This window comes from Phoca vitulina, unplaced genomic scaffold, assembly GCF_004348235.1.
Source record: "Phoca vitulina isolate PV1807 unplaced genomic scaffold, GSC_HSeal_1.0 scaffold8, whole genome shotgun sequence".
Classification (NCBI taxonomy): domain Eukaryota; kingdom Metazoa; phylum Chordata; class Mammalia; order Carnivora; family Phocidae; genus Phoca; species Phoca vitulina.
The window spans coordinates 66536140-66554694 of record NW_022589711.1 but is presented as its reverse complement, the minus strand read 5'-3'; the positions used below and the strand labels follow the sequence as shown (position 1 = coordinate 66554694).

General features: G+C 35.9%; 1 protein-coding gene across 1 annotated transcript in view; it reads left to right on the top strand.

Moving 5' to 3' along the window:
* The window catches only part of NAALADL2 (N-acetylated alpha-linked acidic dipeptidase like 2), a 1292620-nt gene that overhangs the window by 968223 nt on the left and 305842 nt on the right, over positions 1-18555 (top strand). Inside the window, exons 9-10 of the mRNA XM_032407181.1 lie at positions 14077-14169; positions 17304-17509. Of these exons, the coding sequence (XP_032263072.1) occupies positions 14077-14169; positions 17304-17509 (299 nt within the window). The remainder of the gene's footprint in view (positions 1-14076; positions 14170-17303; positions 17510-18555) is intronic.

Genomic DNA, 18555 nt, shown 5'->3' with positions numbered 1-18555 from the left:
TAGAGTTACCCTAGAATTATAGCTTTTTAAAGATCCTTTTTCCTGCTTTGTTCCATGCCAGACAACTTTCTTTGCTATCTCTTAGATGGGAGTGGGGAGTCATTTAGGATTCTACTTTATGAGGAAGAATCTCTTTTTGGAACTCCCTTCTCTCCAACTTGGGCAGGCCCAGGGCTTTTTCTTCTAAACTTTGCATCTCATAAGGCCATCAAGATTAAAAGATTCTCCAGGTTCAGTAAATTCCCTCAAATTGAAAGCAGCTTTATTGTGTTACTTATCTGGGTTCCTATCACAACTTAAATTTTGACCTAGTAATTCCTTACCCTCTAGTTCTTAGATGCTGTTAACAAGATTCATTTTGTATTTTATTCAGCATTGTAAATTACTTTCAGTGGGAAAGTTGGTCTGAACATCCTAGCCTGCCCTATTACTATAAAAGAAATTCTTCTCCTCCTCACCATCTATTCATTTCCTGGCAACACATATAGATGACTCAGTAAATATACCTAAGTTGGTCAACATATAAATCAGGTTGCCATCAGGAAATCAATGACACCCACACTAAATGTGCAATTCAAGGGAGTTTGGCCAAGGGCCTATGCACAAGTGTGGATAGGTAAAGGAAAATGGAAAAGTAATGGTGAGGGGTGCCTGGGTGGTTCAGTCAGTTAAATGGCCAACTCTTGATTTTGGCTCAGGTCATGATCTCAGGGTTGTGAGGTCAAGCCCTGCCTATTGAGCTCCACGCTCGGTAGGGAGTCTGCTTGAGATTCTCTCTCTCCCTCTCCCTCTGTCCACCCCCTGTCTTCTGTCTTTCTGTAAAATAAATAAATCTTAAAAAAAAAGAAGAAAAGAAAAGAAAAAGGATGGTGAACCACCCCAAGGCTAGTAACTGTTACTATCTATAAAACTAAACGTTCAAGAAGGGAGAGGAGTGACAGAAACTGGCAAGTCCTTAAGAGGTGGGAGAGGGCGGTTTGCTAGGAGCCTTGGCTTTCAGTCGAGGAATGCAGTCACTGCCCACAAGTGACCCGCCAGGGAGGGTGAGAATACAAATGCTCTAATCTTTCTCTTACTCAGCCTGCTGATCACTTGTTGATATCTTCTATTGGCTAAACCCAACCTGAAGCCAAGAACAGAGGAACCAGGTAGATATTCTCTATAGAGCTTCTTGGGGCACAGAACTAGGTGAAGGGTAAAAGTAGATCTGGATGGAAATGTGGGAAATATGCAGTCCAGTTAGTGTTGCAGATGATTAGTCTACTGATGAATTTGATAATTTGTCATTTGTAGAATGATTTGATAGAAAGATGTGGAAAATCTGTTAATCAATTTTCACTCTTCTAAGGGATACAAAAAAGATAAAAGTTATTTTTTTCTGGGATTCATATTTTTTAAAACATCTTCCTATTTATATAATTTTACTAATTCAAAATAATAATATTAAACTTCAAATATTTTTTCCAAAATGCATGTAAGTTCATAAGAATACATCATACATGCATGGGTGTGTGTGTGTGTGTGTGTGTGTGTGTATGTAGGCTCAGGGATAGCTGTTAAACTAAGAAAGGAAGTGGTGAAAATGACCAAGCAAACAGTTTTCATTCAGTATTTTTATACTAGTCTCACTTTTTTTAGAACAAAAATTTTACAGCACTAACACAGATTTGGAGATTGGACTTTTCTTTTTAATTTCTATTATTGCAAAAGCAGTTGATGTTTGCTAAGAGTTAGAAAAGAGAGATGAGCAAAAACAGGGAAGCAAGTTGACACATTCTGTATGAGTCATGTTGGGTTTCCATAACAAGATACCATAGGCCTGGTGGCCTCAACAACAGACATTTATTTTTCTCACAGTTCTGGAGAATGGGAGCTCCAAGCTCATGGTGCCAGAAAATTTGCTTTCTAATAAGAGCTCTCTTGCTGGCTTGGAGATGGCTGCCTACTCTGCCCTCACATGGACTTTTCTCTGTGCACACATAAAGAGAGTAAGAAACCTGTGGTGTTTCTTTCTCTTTTTTTATAAAGACACCAGTCCTATCAGATTAAATTCACACCCTTAAGAACCTCTTTTAACCCTATCTCCTTAAAGGCCCTAACTCCAAATACAGCTAAACTAGGGGTTAGGGCTTCAACATACAGTTTTGAAGAGAAATGGTTTAGTCCAGAATACATTCCTATCACCCAGTAATTATCACTATCCATACTTAATATAAATCCTTCTAGATTTTTATATACACATTTAGAGGTTTTTTTTTTTTGTTTGTTTTTTGTTTTTACCAAAAGGAGATCATACTATACATATTATTTTGGAATGCATTTATCTAATTAAGTATCTCTACTTTTCATGATAGTAAACTTTACCTTATTTAATACACAAACTAAATTGAGTTTTACCAGTCATCCCAGTTTTTACAGTGGGTTTATACAAACCAAAATCCAAGCCAGTCCTACAAATTACATCCCTTCTAATCTAGCACCATCTTCTTTTTCTTCTCTTAACACTGAGATCTATAGGATCAAGTCTATTGTCCTGAATGTCCTACATTCTAGATTTGTGGGATGCTTCCTCATGATTTTATTTAACTAGTTCCTCTGTCCTTTTTATTTTCAATAAACTTGAAATTAATTCTTAAGGTTTCTATTAGAAAACTCATTATTGTAATTAGTGGATAAAAGTTTTAAAAGACTTTTTTTTTTTTGGTAGCTGGTGTTATTGTCAGTATTCAGGATATGGTAAGACGTATCATATCAGGTGAGGTGGGACATAGTGGACCTAGTTGGGTCTTAGGACTAGAACTTGTGTAAACTTCTTGTGTAGAACTCTCTTGTTTTGGCTGATGTCAAAGAGGTTACTGCCTATGTTCTCCTCTAGGATTTTGATGGATGCCTGTCTCACATTGAGGTCTTTCATCCATTTTGAGTTTATCTTTGTGTATGGTGTTAGAGAATGGTCGAGTTTCATTCTTCTGCATGTGGCTGTCCAATTTTCCCAGCACCATTTATTGAAGAGACTGTCTTTTCCATTGCATGTTTTTTGCTGCTTTGTCGAAGATTATTTGACCATAGAGTTGAGGGTCCATATCTGGGCTCTCTATTCTGTTCTATTGGTCTATATGTCTGTTTTTGTGCCAGTACCATGCTGTCTTGGTGATCACTGCTTTGTAATATAGCTTGAAATCGGGTAACGTGATGCCCCCAGCTTTGTTTTTCTTTTTTCAGCATTTCCTTGGTGATTCAGGGTCTTTTCTGATTCCATACAAATTTTAGGATTGTTTGTTCCAGCACTTTGAAAAATGTCATTGGAATTTTGATTGGGATGGCACTGAAGGTATAGATTGCTCTGGGCAGTATAGACATTTTAACAATGTTTATTCTTCTGATCCGTGACCATGGAATGTTTTCCATCTTTTTGTGTCTTCTTCAATTTCTTTCATGAGTGTTCTGTAGTTCCTAGATTATAGATCCTTTACCTCTTCGGTTAGGTTTATTCCAAGGTATCTTACATTTTTGGTGCTATTGTAAATGGAATCGTTTCTCTAATTTCTCTTTCTACAGTTGCGTTGTTAGTGTATAAGAAAGCAACTGATTTCTGTGCATTGATTTTGTATCCTGCCACATTACTGAATTGCTGTATGAGTTCTAGTAATTTGTGGGTGGAGTCTTTTGGGTTTTCCACATAAAGTATCATGTCATCTGCGAAAAGAGAGTTTGACTTCTTCCTCGCCAATTTGAATACATTTTATTTCTTTTTGTTGTCTAATTGCTGTTGCTAGGACTTCTAGTACTATGTTGAACAATAGTGGTGAGAGTGGGCATCCTTGACATGTTCCTGATCTTAAGGGAAAGGCTCTTGGCTTTTCCCCATTGAGGGTGATATTCGCTGTGGGTTTTTCATAGATGGATTTTATGAACTTGAGGAATGTTCCCTCTATCCCTATACTCTGAAGAGTTTTAATCAGGAAAGGATGCTATGTTTTGTCAAATGCTTTTCCTGCATCAATTGAGAGGACCATATGGTTCTTTCCCTCTCCTCTTATTAATGTGTTCTAACACATTGATTAATTTGCAAATGTTGAACCACCCTTGCATCCTGGAGTTAAATCCCACTTGGTTGTGGTGGATGGTCCTTTTAATGTATTGTTGGATCCTATTAGCTAAGATTTTGTTGAGGATTTTGGAATCCATATTCATCAGGGATATCGATCTGAAATTCTCCTTTTGATGGGGTTTTTGCCTGGTTTGGAGATTAAGGTAATGCTGGCCTCGTAGAATAAGTCTGGAAGCTTTCCTTCTTTTTCTATTTTTTGAAACAGCTTCAGGAGAATAGGTATTATTTCTTTTTTGAATGTTTGGTAGAATTCCCCCAGGAAATCCATCAGGCTCTGGACTCTTGTTTTTTGGGAGGTTTTTGATCACTGCTTCAATCTCGTTACTGGTTATTGGCCTATTCAGGTTGTCAGTTTCTTCCTGTTTCAGTCTTGGGAGTTTATAGGTTTCCAGGAGGGCATCCATTTCATCCAGGTTGCTCAGTTTATTGGCAGTAACCTCTTTGACATCGGCCACAGCAACTTCTTTCAAGATACATCTCCAAAGGCTAGTGAAACAAAAGCAAAAATGAACTTTTGGGACTTCATCAAGATAAAAACTTCTGCACAGCAAAGGAAACAGTCAACAAAACAAAGAGGTAACCCACAGAATGGGAGAAGATATTTGCAAATGACACTACAGACAAAGGGCTGGTATCCAAGATCTGTAAAGAACTTCTCAAACTCAACACCCAAAAAACAAATAATCGAGTCAAAAAATGGGCAAAAGACATGAACAGACACTTCTCCAAAGAAGACATACAAATGGCTAACAGACACATGAAAAAATGTTCATCATCATTAGCCATCAGGGAAATTCAAATCAAAACCACAGTAAGATACCACCTTACACCAGTTAGAATGGCAAAAATGGACAGGGAAAGAAACAACAAATGTTGGAGAGGTTGTGGAGAAAGGGGAACCCTCTTACACTGTTGGTGGGAATGCAAGTTGGTACAGCCACTTTGGAAAACAGTGTGGAGGTTCCTCAAAAATTTAAAAATAGAGTTACCCTATGACCCAGCAATTGCACTACTGGGTATTTACCCCAAAGACACAGATGTAGTGAAAAGAAGGGCCATCTGCATCCCAGTGTTCATAGCAGCAATGTCTGCAATAGCCAAACTATGGAAAGAGCCGAGATGCCCTTCAACAGATGAATGGATAAAGAAGATGTGGTCCATATATACAATGGAATATTACTCAGCCATCAGAAAGGATGAATACCCAACTTTTACATCAATGTGGATGGGAGTGGAGGAGATTATACTAAGTGAAATAAGTCAAGCAGAGAAAGTCAATTATCATATGGTTTCACTTCTTTGTGGAACATAAGGAATAGCATGGAAGACATTAGGAGAAGGAAGGGAAAAATGAAGGGGGGCAAATCGGAGGGAGAGATGAACTATGAGAGACTATGGACTCTGAGAAACAAACTGAGGGTTTTAGAGGGGAGGGGGATGGGGGTGATGGGTATTAAGGAGGGCACGTACTGCATGGAGCACTGTGTGTTATACGAAAACAATGAATCGTGGATCACTACATCAAAAACTAATGATGTATTGTATGGTGACTAACATAACATAATAAAATAAAATTTAAAAAAAGAACTCTTTTTTTTAATAAAAATGATTTTATTTATTTGAGAGAGAGAGAGAGCATGCATGAAGGTGGGGGGGACAGGCAGAGAGAGAGGGAGAGGGAAAAGCAGACTCCCTGCTGAATGTGGAGCCAGACACAGGGCTCGATTCCAGGACCCTGAGATCATGACCTGAGCCAAAGTCAGAAGCTTAACCAATTGAGCCACCCAGGCACCCCTTGCTTCTGTAGAACTCTTGTGTAATGTGATGTTCCCTGCAGGGTAGACTGAAATGGAGCTCCTGAGAAAATTGCAGTATGGCAAGAAGAACATAGTATCTGGGGCAGGTCTGATGATATCAGTTTGTATCCACTGGTGTGGGCACTCCAATTACTTGCTGCCAGTGCATTCTGATTGGTCAGCATGTATGCTGTATCAGTTGATAAATATTTTGATAAATATTTTGAATAAGACCCTCGGTCTAGAGCATATGATGTCAATCAATAATATTGGGTCAAAAAAACATTTGGCAATAGGAAGATGTCACATGGAAAAATGGAGCATTCAGAAAGCTATATAAGCTGTGATGACATAGAATCCACAAGCAGTTTATACTCAGGTATTTAGGGAAGCAGTTGTCATTTAGGAAAGATGCTAGCAGTTTATAGAGTCCCAATCATCAAAAGTATGATTCTAGAGTAGATTCCAGTCCCTAGGGTGCAGGGAAATTGAAAAATAAAGAAAACAAATCATAGCCCGAATCCTAAAAGTTCTTTTCTAGAGTCAGGTAGCTAAAAAGAGAGTCAGGTACACAGAATGAGAGAAATACTCAATTAAAATTAGGAATCCAAGCAAGAACTATGTTTAAGAAACCAACAAAAGCCTATTTATTGGAATTAGGACTCAGAGTTAGCAGTTAGCAGCAGTTTTCAGTCCTCAAATCTCTCTAAATAAGGTTGGGATTTTTCCTAGCTATTGGGTCATGCTTACTCACAGTGCAGGTGGACATGAAGCCTTGTTAACTATGATGAAGGAGACAACTAGTCAAGTCTTCATAATAACAACAAAAATGCAAGACAGAATTATCACTGGAAAATAATTTCTGTAGTATTTTTCTCTGCACGTGATGAAGTTAAGGACTAGAGAGAGGCAACTACTTTTATGTTTCAGCTCTGACGCTCCTCACCCTATTTGAATACAAATGTTCTCTGAGTGGAACACATTTTTGTCATCTTGAAATCTTTTGAACTTCACACATCAAATTTAAAGCTGCCATCAAACTTTGAAGCATGAAAGACAGAAAACATTTGGCAAATGTGAGCTGGAAATGTTATCTTAAAGTAGCAATACATACACACATACATGCATTGACTTTTTAAAGAACAAACGGCATCTAAATGTTATCCAGGATTTTCTAATTTCAAATGTATTTTTTTTAAATTTTGAAATAAATGCAAACTTACAGAAAAGTTTCAAGAATAGTACAAGGAATATTTTTTTCTCAACTACTTGAGAGCAAGCTATAGACATGATGAACCATCACATCTGAATTCTCCCACAAACGGTGACATTTTCTCTACACAGACGGCACAACCATCACAATCAGGAATGAAACATTGATACATTACTACCATGCACTCCAAAGGTCCCATTCGAATTTTGCCAGTTGTTTCAGTAATGACCTAAATAGCAAATGGATCTAAACTAGGGTCACGTGTTGTGAGTTATCAAGTGTCCTATTTCCTTAAGCCTGGAATAGTCTCAGTCTCTGCTTGACTTCCGTTGCTTTATCAGTTTTGAAGCTTACATGCCTGCTATCGGCAGAATGTTCCCCAGTATGGGTCTAGCTGATGTTTTCCCATGAATAATTTCAGCCTCTGCATCTTTGACAGCAATATTGCAGAGTGAGACTGTTTTTTCCCTATTACTATCAGCTTGTCCCATTACTGGTAATGCTAACCTTGATAATTCAATTAAGTAATCAAAAAATCTGTGAGGGCTCCTCCTTGAGGTTACTATTTTTAAATTTTTTTCTTTTACAATTAATAATCATTTGAAATCATGCGAAGATCCTGTTCCCACCCCCTCTTATGTCCACCCACTAGTTTAAATGTTTATTTATGCTTTATGCCCAATTAGTCATTACCAAGATGATGCCAACAGTGACCTTCCAAATTCATCATTCCTTCTGCTTTTATTAGTTGGCACTCTACTGTAAAGAAGAGCTCTCTTTTTCCTATTTGTTTGGGTGTTTACTTATACATAGAGTATCAGTTTATTATATATAATTAGGATTTATATCCTTAATTTATTCAATGGATTATAATTCAGTACTACTTTTTTTTTTTTTTTTTTGATACTCAAATTGTCCCAGGTCAGCCCAAAATATCACCTTTAACCTATGTTCTGTCTATTGGCATATTCTCATTATTCTTTGGAAATTTCCTTTGTTTTTGAGACAGCAAAAATTTGATATGCCAAACCATTTTGTGCTTCCCGGCCCCAACCCTGTTATCAGCCATTTCTCCAAAGAGTCCTAGTTCCTTTGAGCAGAGAATGGTATCTAGAAAATGAGACGTGGATTCTAGATGTGCTCATTGCTATTGGAGTGTTACTTCTTTCAGTACTTCTTAGTAAACAAAACTAGGGAAATATATTTTAATATTATATTTTAATATAAATATGTATAAATATATATGTACATACAGATTATATTTTTATTTATTTTTATATCTATCTAGAAAACCAGAAGGACTTATCAATACCTAATTTTTTCTCTTTCCATATTTGTAAATCTCTGCTCTGTAGGGAGCCTGCTTCTCTGTCTGCCAGCCGCTCTCCCTGCTTGTGCTCTCTCTCTCTGTTAAATAAACAAATAAAATCTTTAAAGCAAAAACAAAAACAAATCAAAACAAAAATAAAATAAAATATATAGATGTGTTTTTCCCTTTTTCTGGAAAAATATTATTTCTTTAAATATTTTCTCTCTTCCATTTATTTTTCTTCTTCTTCTTGTATCATTTCTAGAAATCCTATTTCTATCCACCATGAATTTTAATTGTACTTTTCTATTTTCTCTCTTTATCCTTTTCTGTGGTTGCTGGAAAAATTTCTCATCTGATATAGCTCTTAAATTCAGTTGTCAGTCATATCTATTACTTACCATCTCTATCTACTAATCCTATCTGTTGTCATATTTCTTCTAATTATTCTATTTCCTTACCTATTATTTTTTCTTTTTAAGTGTTTTCTGGTTGTTTCTTTTTGCTAATGGATCCCCTTCTGTTCTTGTGTTTAATTATGATGCTTATTTTTAAATTCATGTGTTGTATGTTTCAATATTTTAGGTAGGATATATGTTCGTTATGTTTCTTTTGTGTGGTTGTGGACCTCTCAACCAGATATCTAGTTATTCTAGTCTGGGAGTTTTTGTTGCTCTGAAAGTATTAGCTACCGTCTTATGACTTATAGGAGGGCAGAACTGGAGTCAGACCCCAATTTTTATCTTTCTGGGTTTGCATAATGGGAGTCTTTGTGTCTTCTGACAGTTCCCCAGGCAGCCTCAGTTTTCAGGGATTTGGTGTTACAAGGTGGAGCAATAGGGGAAGATGGTCTCCTTAGGTTTTAGTTCCCACCACCCCTGGGAACTGGAGGAGAAGAATAAATGTCCAAGGGTTCAGGTATGTTCAAGCTTTTTTACAACAGTATTTCACCCCAGCAGACCCTGGGAGGCCTTCCTAACCCAGTTTTTGTTTCATTTATTTATTCTCTCATTTTTAATATTTTGTCTGTAAACACACATTTTTACCGAAGTTCAGTCATTATCTATATCTCTTGGTATTCTATTTTTGGGTATCCATGTCTCTACATATTTTTATATTTTAACAGGCACACATTTTATCACAATTTTCTAAGTCATTTCCCTGTCTGGGATATTTATGTTGTTTTTTTGTAATTATTATTATAGATTATACTGGGAAGAATTCAATTATTCTTGTAGAATAAACTCCAAAGTATAGGATTACTATTATTATTACTATGAAGAGTAATATTGCCTTGCCAATGGGTTATTTAAATAAGCAATGCTAACAGCAATAGATGTGTCTTGAGAGTTTATCCAAGGTTTTGCTGACATTCATGTTAAAAGTGAAAGTGTGATCATGGTGCTGCTTCTCATGAAGGGAAACAGACTATGAATATTTGTTTTCAGATATGGGCATGGGATATTATAAAACAATAAGTATTAGGATCAATATCATGTATAGGGATGCAAATAAATAGATGAAAAAGTGATTTTTGCTATATTAGATATCGTTATTTTGGTCTGGTCCTTGCACAATGGTACATAAGAAGGTCCTTCTGTCGGTTAGGAGGATCCAATGTAAATATAGCATCCTCCTCCGAGCAAAAGATTGTCTTCACTTTTTCAGATCTCTGCGTATTTTCTAGATAGGAATCTTAGACTTTAAGATGTAAAGAGGTCAGGATAAAGTATTTGAAATGCTTCCATACAAATGTTGAGGACTCTATGAAATAGAAGAAAAAGCATTTTAAAAAGCAGCTATTAAAAAAGAAAGTCAAATATCCAGAAGCAAAAATGAAGATGGAACAAAAAATCAGAGAAATAAGCAAAAGAGTTTACCTGGTGGTTGCCTGCTGGTGGGAAGTTATGGATTCTGGTAAATTACAGTGGGAATATAGCAGTACATGAGGACAGAAGACATAGTTATGTGCCTATAGGGAGCAGGGAGTTGTAACTAGCATTCCTATATAAATGCAGGACTATGGGGGTAGTAGGAAGACTAGAAAGGAACTCACCCACTGGTGGAGGAAACCTTTCTTCTATCTGAGCTCTGGGTGAAAAAAAAAATCTGTATTTAGAAATCAAAAACTCTAGCTCAGGGCTCCTGGGTGGCTCAGTCGTTAAGCGTCTGCCTTATGTTCAGGTCATGATCCCAGGGTCCTGGGATCGAGCCCCACCTCGGGTTCTCTGCTCAGCAGGAAGCCTGCTTCTCCCTCTCCCATGCCCCCTGCTTGTGTTCCCTCTCACTGTGTCTCTGTCTGTCAAATAAATAAATAAATAAAATCTTAAAAAAAAACCCAAAACTCTAGCTCAGAATTTCCACTACTATTGTAGTGCCGAAACTGCAAGCCAAGAAATTTGCATGAAAATTGTCCCCGAGCCAGAGATGCCCCTGGGATGCCTGGCAAAAGTAAATGTAATGCAGGGAAAATATATATTGGAGAAATACTAAGCAAAAGAAAGATAGAATAATTTTATTAATATCAGAGGGGAAGTGGGGAGGAAGAGTTTAGGAAAAAAAATTGGGATAGAGAAGATGCAAAGAATAATTGTTCTACATATTCTATATAGAAATCAGAAAGATATAGCAATTCCGAACTTGAATGCATGAAAGTAACTAGTCTAAAAATATGCAAAGAAAAATTTGATAGTATTGCCAGGGCATTGATAAAGACAAATCATATGGGAAACTTTTACATGTCTCAATAATAGAGAAAATATTATACAATTAATAAAGTTATAACCATACAGTTTTCCAGCTTCATCTACTGGACATATATATGAAATGCTGCAGTCATATAATAGGGAATGCATGTTTTTCTATGGAACATTTTATTAAAATGTATATTCTCTGCTTATTGGATGTAATAGCCAACAGGGTCACAAAACAATTCTCACATAATATCAAAGAATCAATAGCTTACAGACCTTGCTTACTGCCCATAATTAAGTTAGATATCAATAGTAACATACACCTTGTATTTGGATACTTAAAAAAATATTTGAACTAATGTATTATATGTATTATAGGAAGAATGATAGGGGAGTCCCTGGGTGGCTCAGTCAGTTGAGTGACTGACTCTTAGTTTTGGCTCAGGTCATGATCTCAGAGTCCTGAAATTGAGCCCCGCCTCAGGTTCAGTGGGGAGTCTGCTTGAGATTCTCTCTCTTCCTCTCCCTCTCCCCCTTCTCTCTGCTCTTTCTCTCTCTCTCTCTCAAATTAATAAATGAATCTTTTAAAAAATAACTTGCAAACTCAGAATAGTGTTAAAAAAAAGAATGATAGTAAAATTCTAAAATTGAGAATGTAAAATAATAAGACTATATGTTGAAATTAATATACCACATCTATATAAAAAATCTGTAGCCTTAAATGCATCCAGGTGAAATTGAGCAAAGGTAATGGTAAGCATAGAACATAATATTGAAGTGGAAAAAATATATAATGAGGATATGAATCCCATTTGAAAATACTAATAAATTAGCTACTTCTGGCAAAACTGATAAGGGAAAAAAAGATGAGTGAGTTAATGTTAGAAAAGAGGACCAAAAAAAAAACCAAAAAACAACTATATATGGCAATGATTTTCTTTTTTTTTTTAATTCTCTTTTTTTGGAAGCATGAACAATTAAGTGCAAATAAATTTAGAAGAAATGAACATGTTAAAATCTGAATGTATTTATAACCATTAATATTTATTTGAAAATATTAATTAAATGAAATGAAAATATACATTAAGTGAGAATGTACCCTCCTTCTCCACCCCACACACAAACTATGAGGACCAAATAGTTTATGTATGAATCCTAGTACTCCTTTGTAAAATGGATAATCCCTGTGCTACATATAAACTCTTAGAAAATCCAGGAAAAGAAGCAAATATCCCTAAACATTTCTGAGGCTGTATAATCCAGATACCAAAATCAGACAAGAACAAATGATCCAGGAGTGTAGGACTCTGTGCTCAGTGGGGAGTCTGCTTGAGATTCTCTCCTCCCTCTCCCTTTGCCTCTCACCCTTGCTATTTATCTATCTATAATAAATAAATAAATCTTAAAACAAAACAAAAAACAAATATATGAGTCCAACTATATGATGTTCTGGAAAAAGGAAAACTATGGAGAAATTTAAAAGATCAGTGGTTGCCAGGGGTTCAATAAGGAGGGAGTAGGGGAAGGATGAAAAGGTAGAGCACAGGAGATTTTTAGGGCAATGAAACTGTTCTGTATGATACTGTAATGTTGGACACATGCCCTTATGCATTTGTCAATATCCATAGTAGGTATAACACAAAGCGTGAAGCCTAATGTAAACTATGGACTTTAGTTAATAATTATGTATTAATACTGGCTTATCATGATAATGAATAGATCACCCAAATGAAAGATGTTAATAGGAGCAAGGGAGAGAGATTGGATATTTGAGAACTTTGTATTTTCTGATCAATTTTTCTATAAATCTGAAACTGCTGTAAAAAACCAAGTATATTAATTTAAAGCAAACAAAAATGCATAGCACCTAAATTAAAACCACAATACTCGGGCTCTAAGCAGATTTCCGTTTCTCATATATGAGATGCTCAGGCATTCTCTCATGGTGTCTTTACTCCTGTTTTAGTTTTAATTTTAACAAATTCAGAATACTGATTTCCCATTTAAATGGTTAGAAAGGGTACATTCAAAGAAAGAAGAAACTTATTTATCATAACAATTTTCATCTACTAGAAAGAAGTGACATCTGAAGGCTGTCAGTATAGTGCTGCTGCTTTGCATTAGCTGCTTTCTAATGGCCACCCCTACCCACCCCCAACAGAACCTCGTGGCTGCCCTTGAACCTCTCCTAGAAACTTCCTACCCCCAGACTTCCCAGGATCCATCAAATACAGGATTAATACATGTCACCCCTAAAGGCCTTCAAAGACAGCTTCAGGACTATGACTGAAGTATCTCCTGATTGGTGTCTTTGCCTTATTTGTTGCCTTAATTTTTGAATATCAGGCATGAATACAAGAACTCAAAGAGGCAGAGCAATTTGGTGGAGATTTAGAATACAGGTGAGAAGCAGTCAACACAGGTGAAAATGAAGACTGCAATATTTGGAAATATGTCTAACTTTAGAAACCTTTATTCTTTTAATTTCTGTAATGCTTTACAGTTTTCAATGTGATAATGTAATAATGAGTCATACAGGAAGGTTAAATTAGCTTCCACATGTTCTTTTTTCTGAAGCTAGAAAAGTACTTAAATTTCTTCAGAAATATTTTTATCTGATATGTATTTTTTTAAAATATGAGTTGTCCACATCTCCCTGAGGTCTTCTGGGTGCTCTCATATTGAACTTAATTGTAGCTTAGAGCTGCCTCTTTATAGTTCTGCAGGTCTGTGAGGCCAGCAATGGTAACTTACTCATCATTGTATATAACAAGTACCTAAAATAGAGTTGACACAAAGTATTGAATAGATATTTGTCAAAAGGTATAACTTTGATTTTCTAAAAAAATTCAATTGTTTGGAATTCTTTTGTTAGTGATATTAGATAAATTAATTTGAATGTTTTAAGAAAAAACAACAGAATATAGAAAAGTAAATATCTTACTTTTTTTCAGATGAAAGAATTGTCAACATGCAAGTTCAGACAGTTACAAAATTCAAAACAGTTACTAATGTTGTTGGATATTTAAAGGGCTTGACATCTCCGGGTAAGTAGGGCTGAGATTCTATATGTATTTATAATCTATTAAACCATCACAAGAAAATGCTCTATAACAATGTAAGAACATAATTAAATGCATTTCCTAATTCAGATGTAACTAGTTCATACCACTCTCAGAGTGAGTCAGTAGGAAACCAAGAAGTAGGTCTTTATTCTCTCTCTTACTCTTTTCAAAAATAAACCAAAGTAGAGAGTATAAGGGAAACAAAACAAAACAAAAGAAGAAAACAGAGTTTAGATTTGTTAAATTGGCATGTGCCTCATGAAGAAAAGCTACAAAAACCAATGTTTTTTGTTTGTTTGTTTATTCTTCTTCACTATAACATAACCACTGGAGTTTTTACTTTTATCAAGAAAGGACATTTTAAGAAAGAAAATATTTTAGTTTTAATGGTGTCTTTAAAAAAATAATAAAAGTTTTTATCTCCAAAATCTAATCTTTCAGTGCTAATCTATGTTCTGTCTCTGAACCTTGGTCCACTGACAGTTCTGCCTAATGTCTGCATGGCTTTAGGTTTTGAAGATGCTTATGAAAATGATCACCCGGGGGCACCTGGGTGGCTCAGATGGTTGAGCATCTGCCTTCAGCTCAGGTCATGATCCTGGGGTCCTGGGATCGAGTCCCGCATCGGGCTCCCTGCTCCTTGGGAGCCTGCTTCTCCCTCTGCCTCTCTCTCTCTCTCTCTGTCTCTCATGAAAAAATAAATAAAATCTTAAAAAAAAAAAAAAAAAAGAAAATGATCACCCGGCTAAATTTTATTTTATTTTATTTTATTTTTTTTAAAGATTTTATTTATTTATTTGAGAGAGAGAATGAAACAGAGAGAGCTTGAGAGGGTCAGAGGGAGAAGCAGACTCCCTGCCGAGCAGGGAGCCCGATGTGGGACTCGATCCCGGGACTCCAGGATCATGACCTGAGCCGAAGGCAGTGGCTTAACCAACTGAGCCACCCAGGCGCCCCACCCGGCTAAATTTTAAATAAGTATACACCTTGCTCTGGGATGTTCATGGCATCTTCAGATAATATGATGCAGGCTAAAAAAAGTAACACTAGCTAGTACATATATTAATTAAGAGATTCTCCTGAATGCATTGTGAGATTGAGCCACATCCTGCTGTCTGAGTGCTTGGCATACAGGGTCAAATGCAGCAGTCTTGTGCCACTTCTGTTGATTTGGTTGGGATATTGACTCTGGTTCTCCTTGGAGAATTATTTTTCTCCACAACTTTAGTCAAATTGACCCTGTAATTGATAACCTAGAGAATTTTGAGATCAAGTTTTACATCTCCCCAAGTTTCTTGCCAGCCAACTCTTTTAGAAAATTTATGGAAGGTTCATATTTTCTCTGATTTCTTTACAGTAGCAATGTTGAACAACCTCTGATTTTAATGTCTTTCAACCTCTGATTTTAATGTCTTTCAATACAAGATATAAATGGGTTTGGAAATTGTCATGGCTGAATTTCAACTATTTCAACAAATTTCCATCATAAGAATCTCTAATTGAAGCACCAGAAATATTTATCATCATTGCTACATTTACAAGTTTTTATGGAAAAAACAAATTGTACAAAACTATACTAGCTTGAGGGTAGAAGAGCTTTCCTAATTGAAATTCAATATAGAAAAAAATCAATTTCTTAAAATCAATTTACCAGTAATATTCTTCAGTGTATAATAAGCAAAGCTTCCCAAATTTTGTTTATTTGAATTCTACACAAAAATATTGGCTGTTCATTCACATGATTTTCTTATTTAATGACTCTGAAAATTAGAAACAATCATTAAGGCTTTTGGATATGGTTTATCTAGAATACAGATAATCCCAAGCAGAACTTTCACACATATCTGGGAGATGAGTAAATAAATTCCCTGAGTTTCAACATTTGCAGCCACCCTGGATATACCATTAATTAAATTTTGATAAAATGTTGGCAGATCAAATTCATTGCTGGTTCTAAGATTAGTGTAGAAAACTAAAATAACTTCACGCAATGATTTTCTGTCCAATAACTTTTTGATGCCATGAAGTAAAGGAGTAATTCATTTATTCCACACACAGGTAGTACTTATGTGTCAGACACTGTTCGAAGTGCTTTACACTTAGTAACTCATTTAAAACTCAAAGCAAGTGAATGATGTATGTGGTATTTGTATTTTCATTTTATACTTGAAGAAATCAAGGCATAAAGAGCTTAGATAAGCTTTCCAAGGTCACACAACTAGTAAATTGAATAGTCTGGATCCAGACCCAAGCAGGGTTGGCTTCAGAGTCTGCACCAGTGAGCTATGGAACATCTCTGAATAAAATGACACTCAGTGAAGAAATCTTTTTACACCGATGTATAGGACTACTTGGTGAAATAGAGTTCTATACCAGCAACATTCAGTGGCAACCAAATCAGAGGAAACTCTGGAGATAGAGCTTTTTCTACCTTATTATTGACAATAGTCAGTAATGTACACTGAGCAGGCCCCATCCATGTGTCATGGAGATCTTTTTATGTTGTGTCTAATGAATTTTGCATGATTATATGAAATAATGTGAAAAGAAAACTTTTACAGTAGTTGGATGACTTTTGATGTTGATTTTTTTTTTTCCTTCAGGGAAATGAGAGGAGCTAAAACTCTAAGTTGGAAGCTATAATTAATTCCCTAAATACTTCATTTATTTCAAAATCCATATATGACTACCACATTATTTAATATTTACAGCTACTGAATAACTGCTCCCTCATATGTATTAATAGTTCATTAATATTTACTGAGCATACACACATTGTTTACAGGACACTTCCCACTATGATTCTGGGAAAATGTTAGATAAAGGTTTCATTGTGGCATATTTGTATACTTCATTAATTAATATGCATGTTGCAAAGGACAGTAATATGGATCTAAGCTTTGGAATCATAATTGAGTTCAGCAGCTGCCTCTGCTTTGATATACACAGATGTGTGAATCAAGACAGTGGGTGAAAAATGTTAAAGTACTCTTAATTATTAGGACGATTTTACATAATTGGTGCTCAGTTGTGCAACAGGATTATGTAAATGTCATTAAATTTATTGTTAAGGTTTATATTTTGTTTTAATGGCCCTTGTTTCCTTCTATTTCCAGACCGGTATATCATAGTTGGCAGCCACCATCATACCACATACGGTCCTTACGGACAAGAATGGGCCAGCAGCACTGCCATAATCAGCGCTTTTATCCGGGCCTTGATGTTAAGAGTTAAGAAAGGGTGGAGACCAGACCGCACAATTGTTTTCTGTTCATGGGGAGGAACAGCTTTTGGCAATATTGGCTCATATGAATGGGGAGAGGTAAATGTACATTAATTACTATGCTCTCATGCTCTCTCTCTCTCTCTTTTAGACTTAAGTTGACAAAATAAAGTTGTTGAAGCCAGGGATAAGAATGTACCTTTCAACCCAGTTGTCCTGTCTTCTAACTTGCTGAGATCACCTATAAGATTGAGAGGGACTTAGACCCCCGTGAACTGTGTATGATCTGCTACTATCTTACTCTTGTTGCTACCAGACCTGCAGACTTTGATATGCCCACAATTGTTTTTACCTGGTTATTGTGTTTCTCCTTAGACAGGTTGATAGTTACTGGACAAGAAAAGATCAGGTGATACATACAATTACTTTTTTTTTTTTAACTTTCTGGCAATTATCTGGAATTAGGAAACAGTCTCTTATGTTAAATATCTACTATCTTAGCATCATACCATAGCTTAAAATAGTGGTTTCCTTCCTTCTCACTCCCTCCATTCCATCCTCCTTCTATTCCTACACTTCTATCTCTCTGTTCCTTCTTTCCTAAAAATCTATCTATTAACCTACCTACCTACCTAAACTACCTTGGGAAGGCTTTGTCCAAATGAAATCTAGCATGCAATGGGTCATAGTTAGAATACCACTGGTATGTTTAAGTTTCAAATGCTTTTGATAGGTCTGTGTTTCACAGATGCACTGTATTTTTAATGGGATACATCAACTGATAATTGGATTGATGCCATATTAAAAACAATGAAAACATTTTAAAACTCTTATTCTATTTGCTTTATGATTTTTTTTTAAAAAAAGGTTAGTGGAAAATGTAAGAGAAAATCTATATAATTTTATCTAGGAAAATAAAACTATTTGATATTCTAGTTTATTTACTATCTCAACTTTGGAGAAAAAAAAAACAACCTAAGTATCTAATGGGAAATTCTCCTATTTCATTTTTTATTTAAGAACTCAAAAAAAGGGGCGCCTGGGTGGCTCAGTCGTTAAGCGTCTGCCTTCGGCTCAGGTCATGATCCCAGGGTCCTGAGATCGAGCCCTGCATCGGGCTCCCTGCTCCGCGGGAAGCCTGCTTC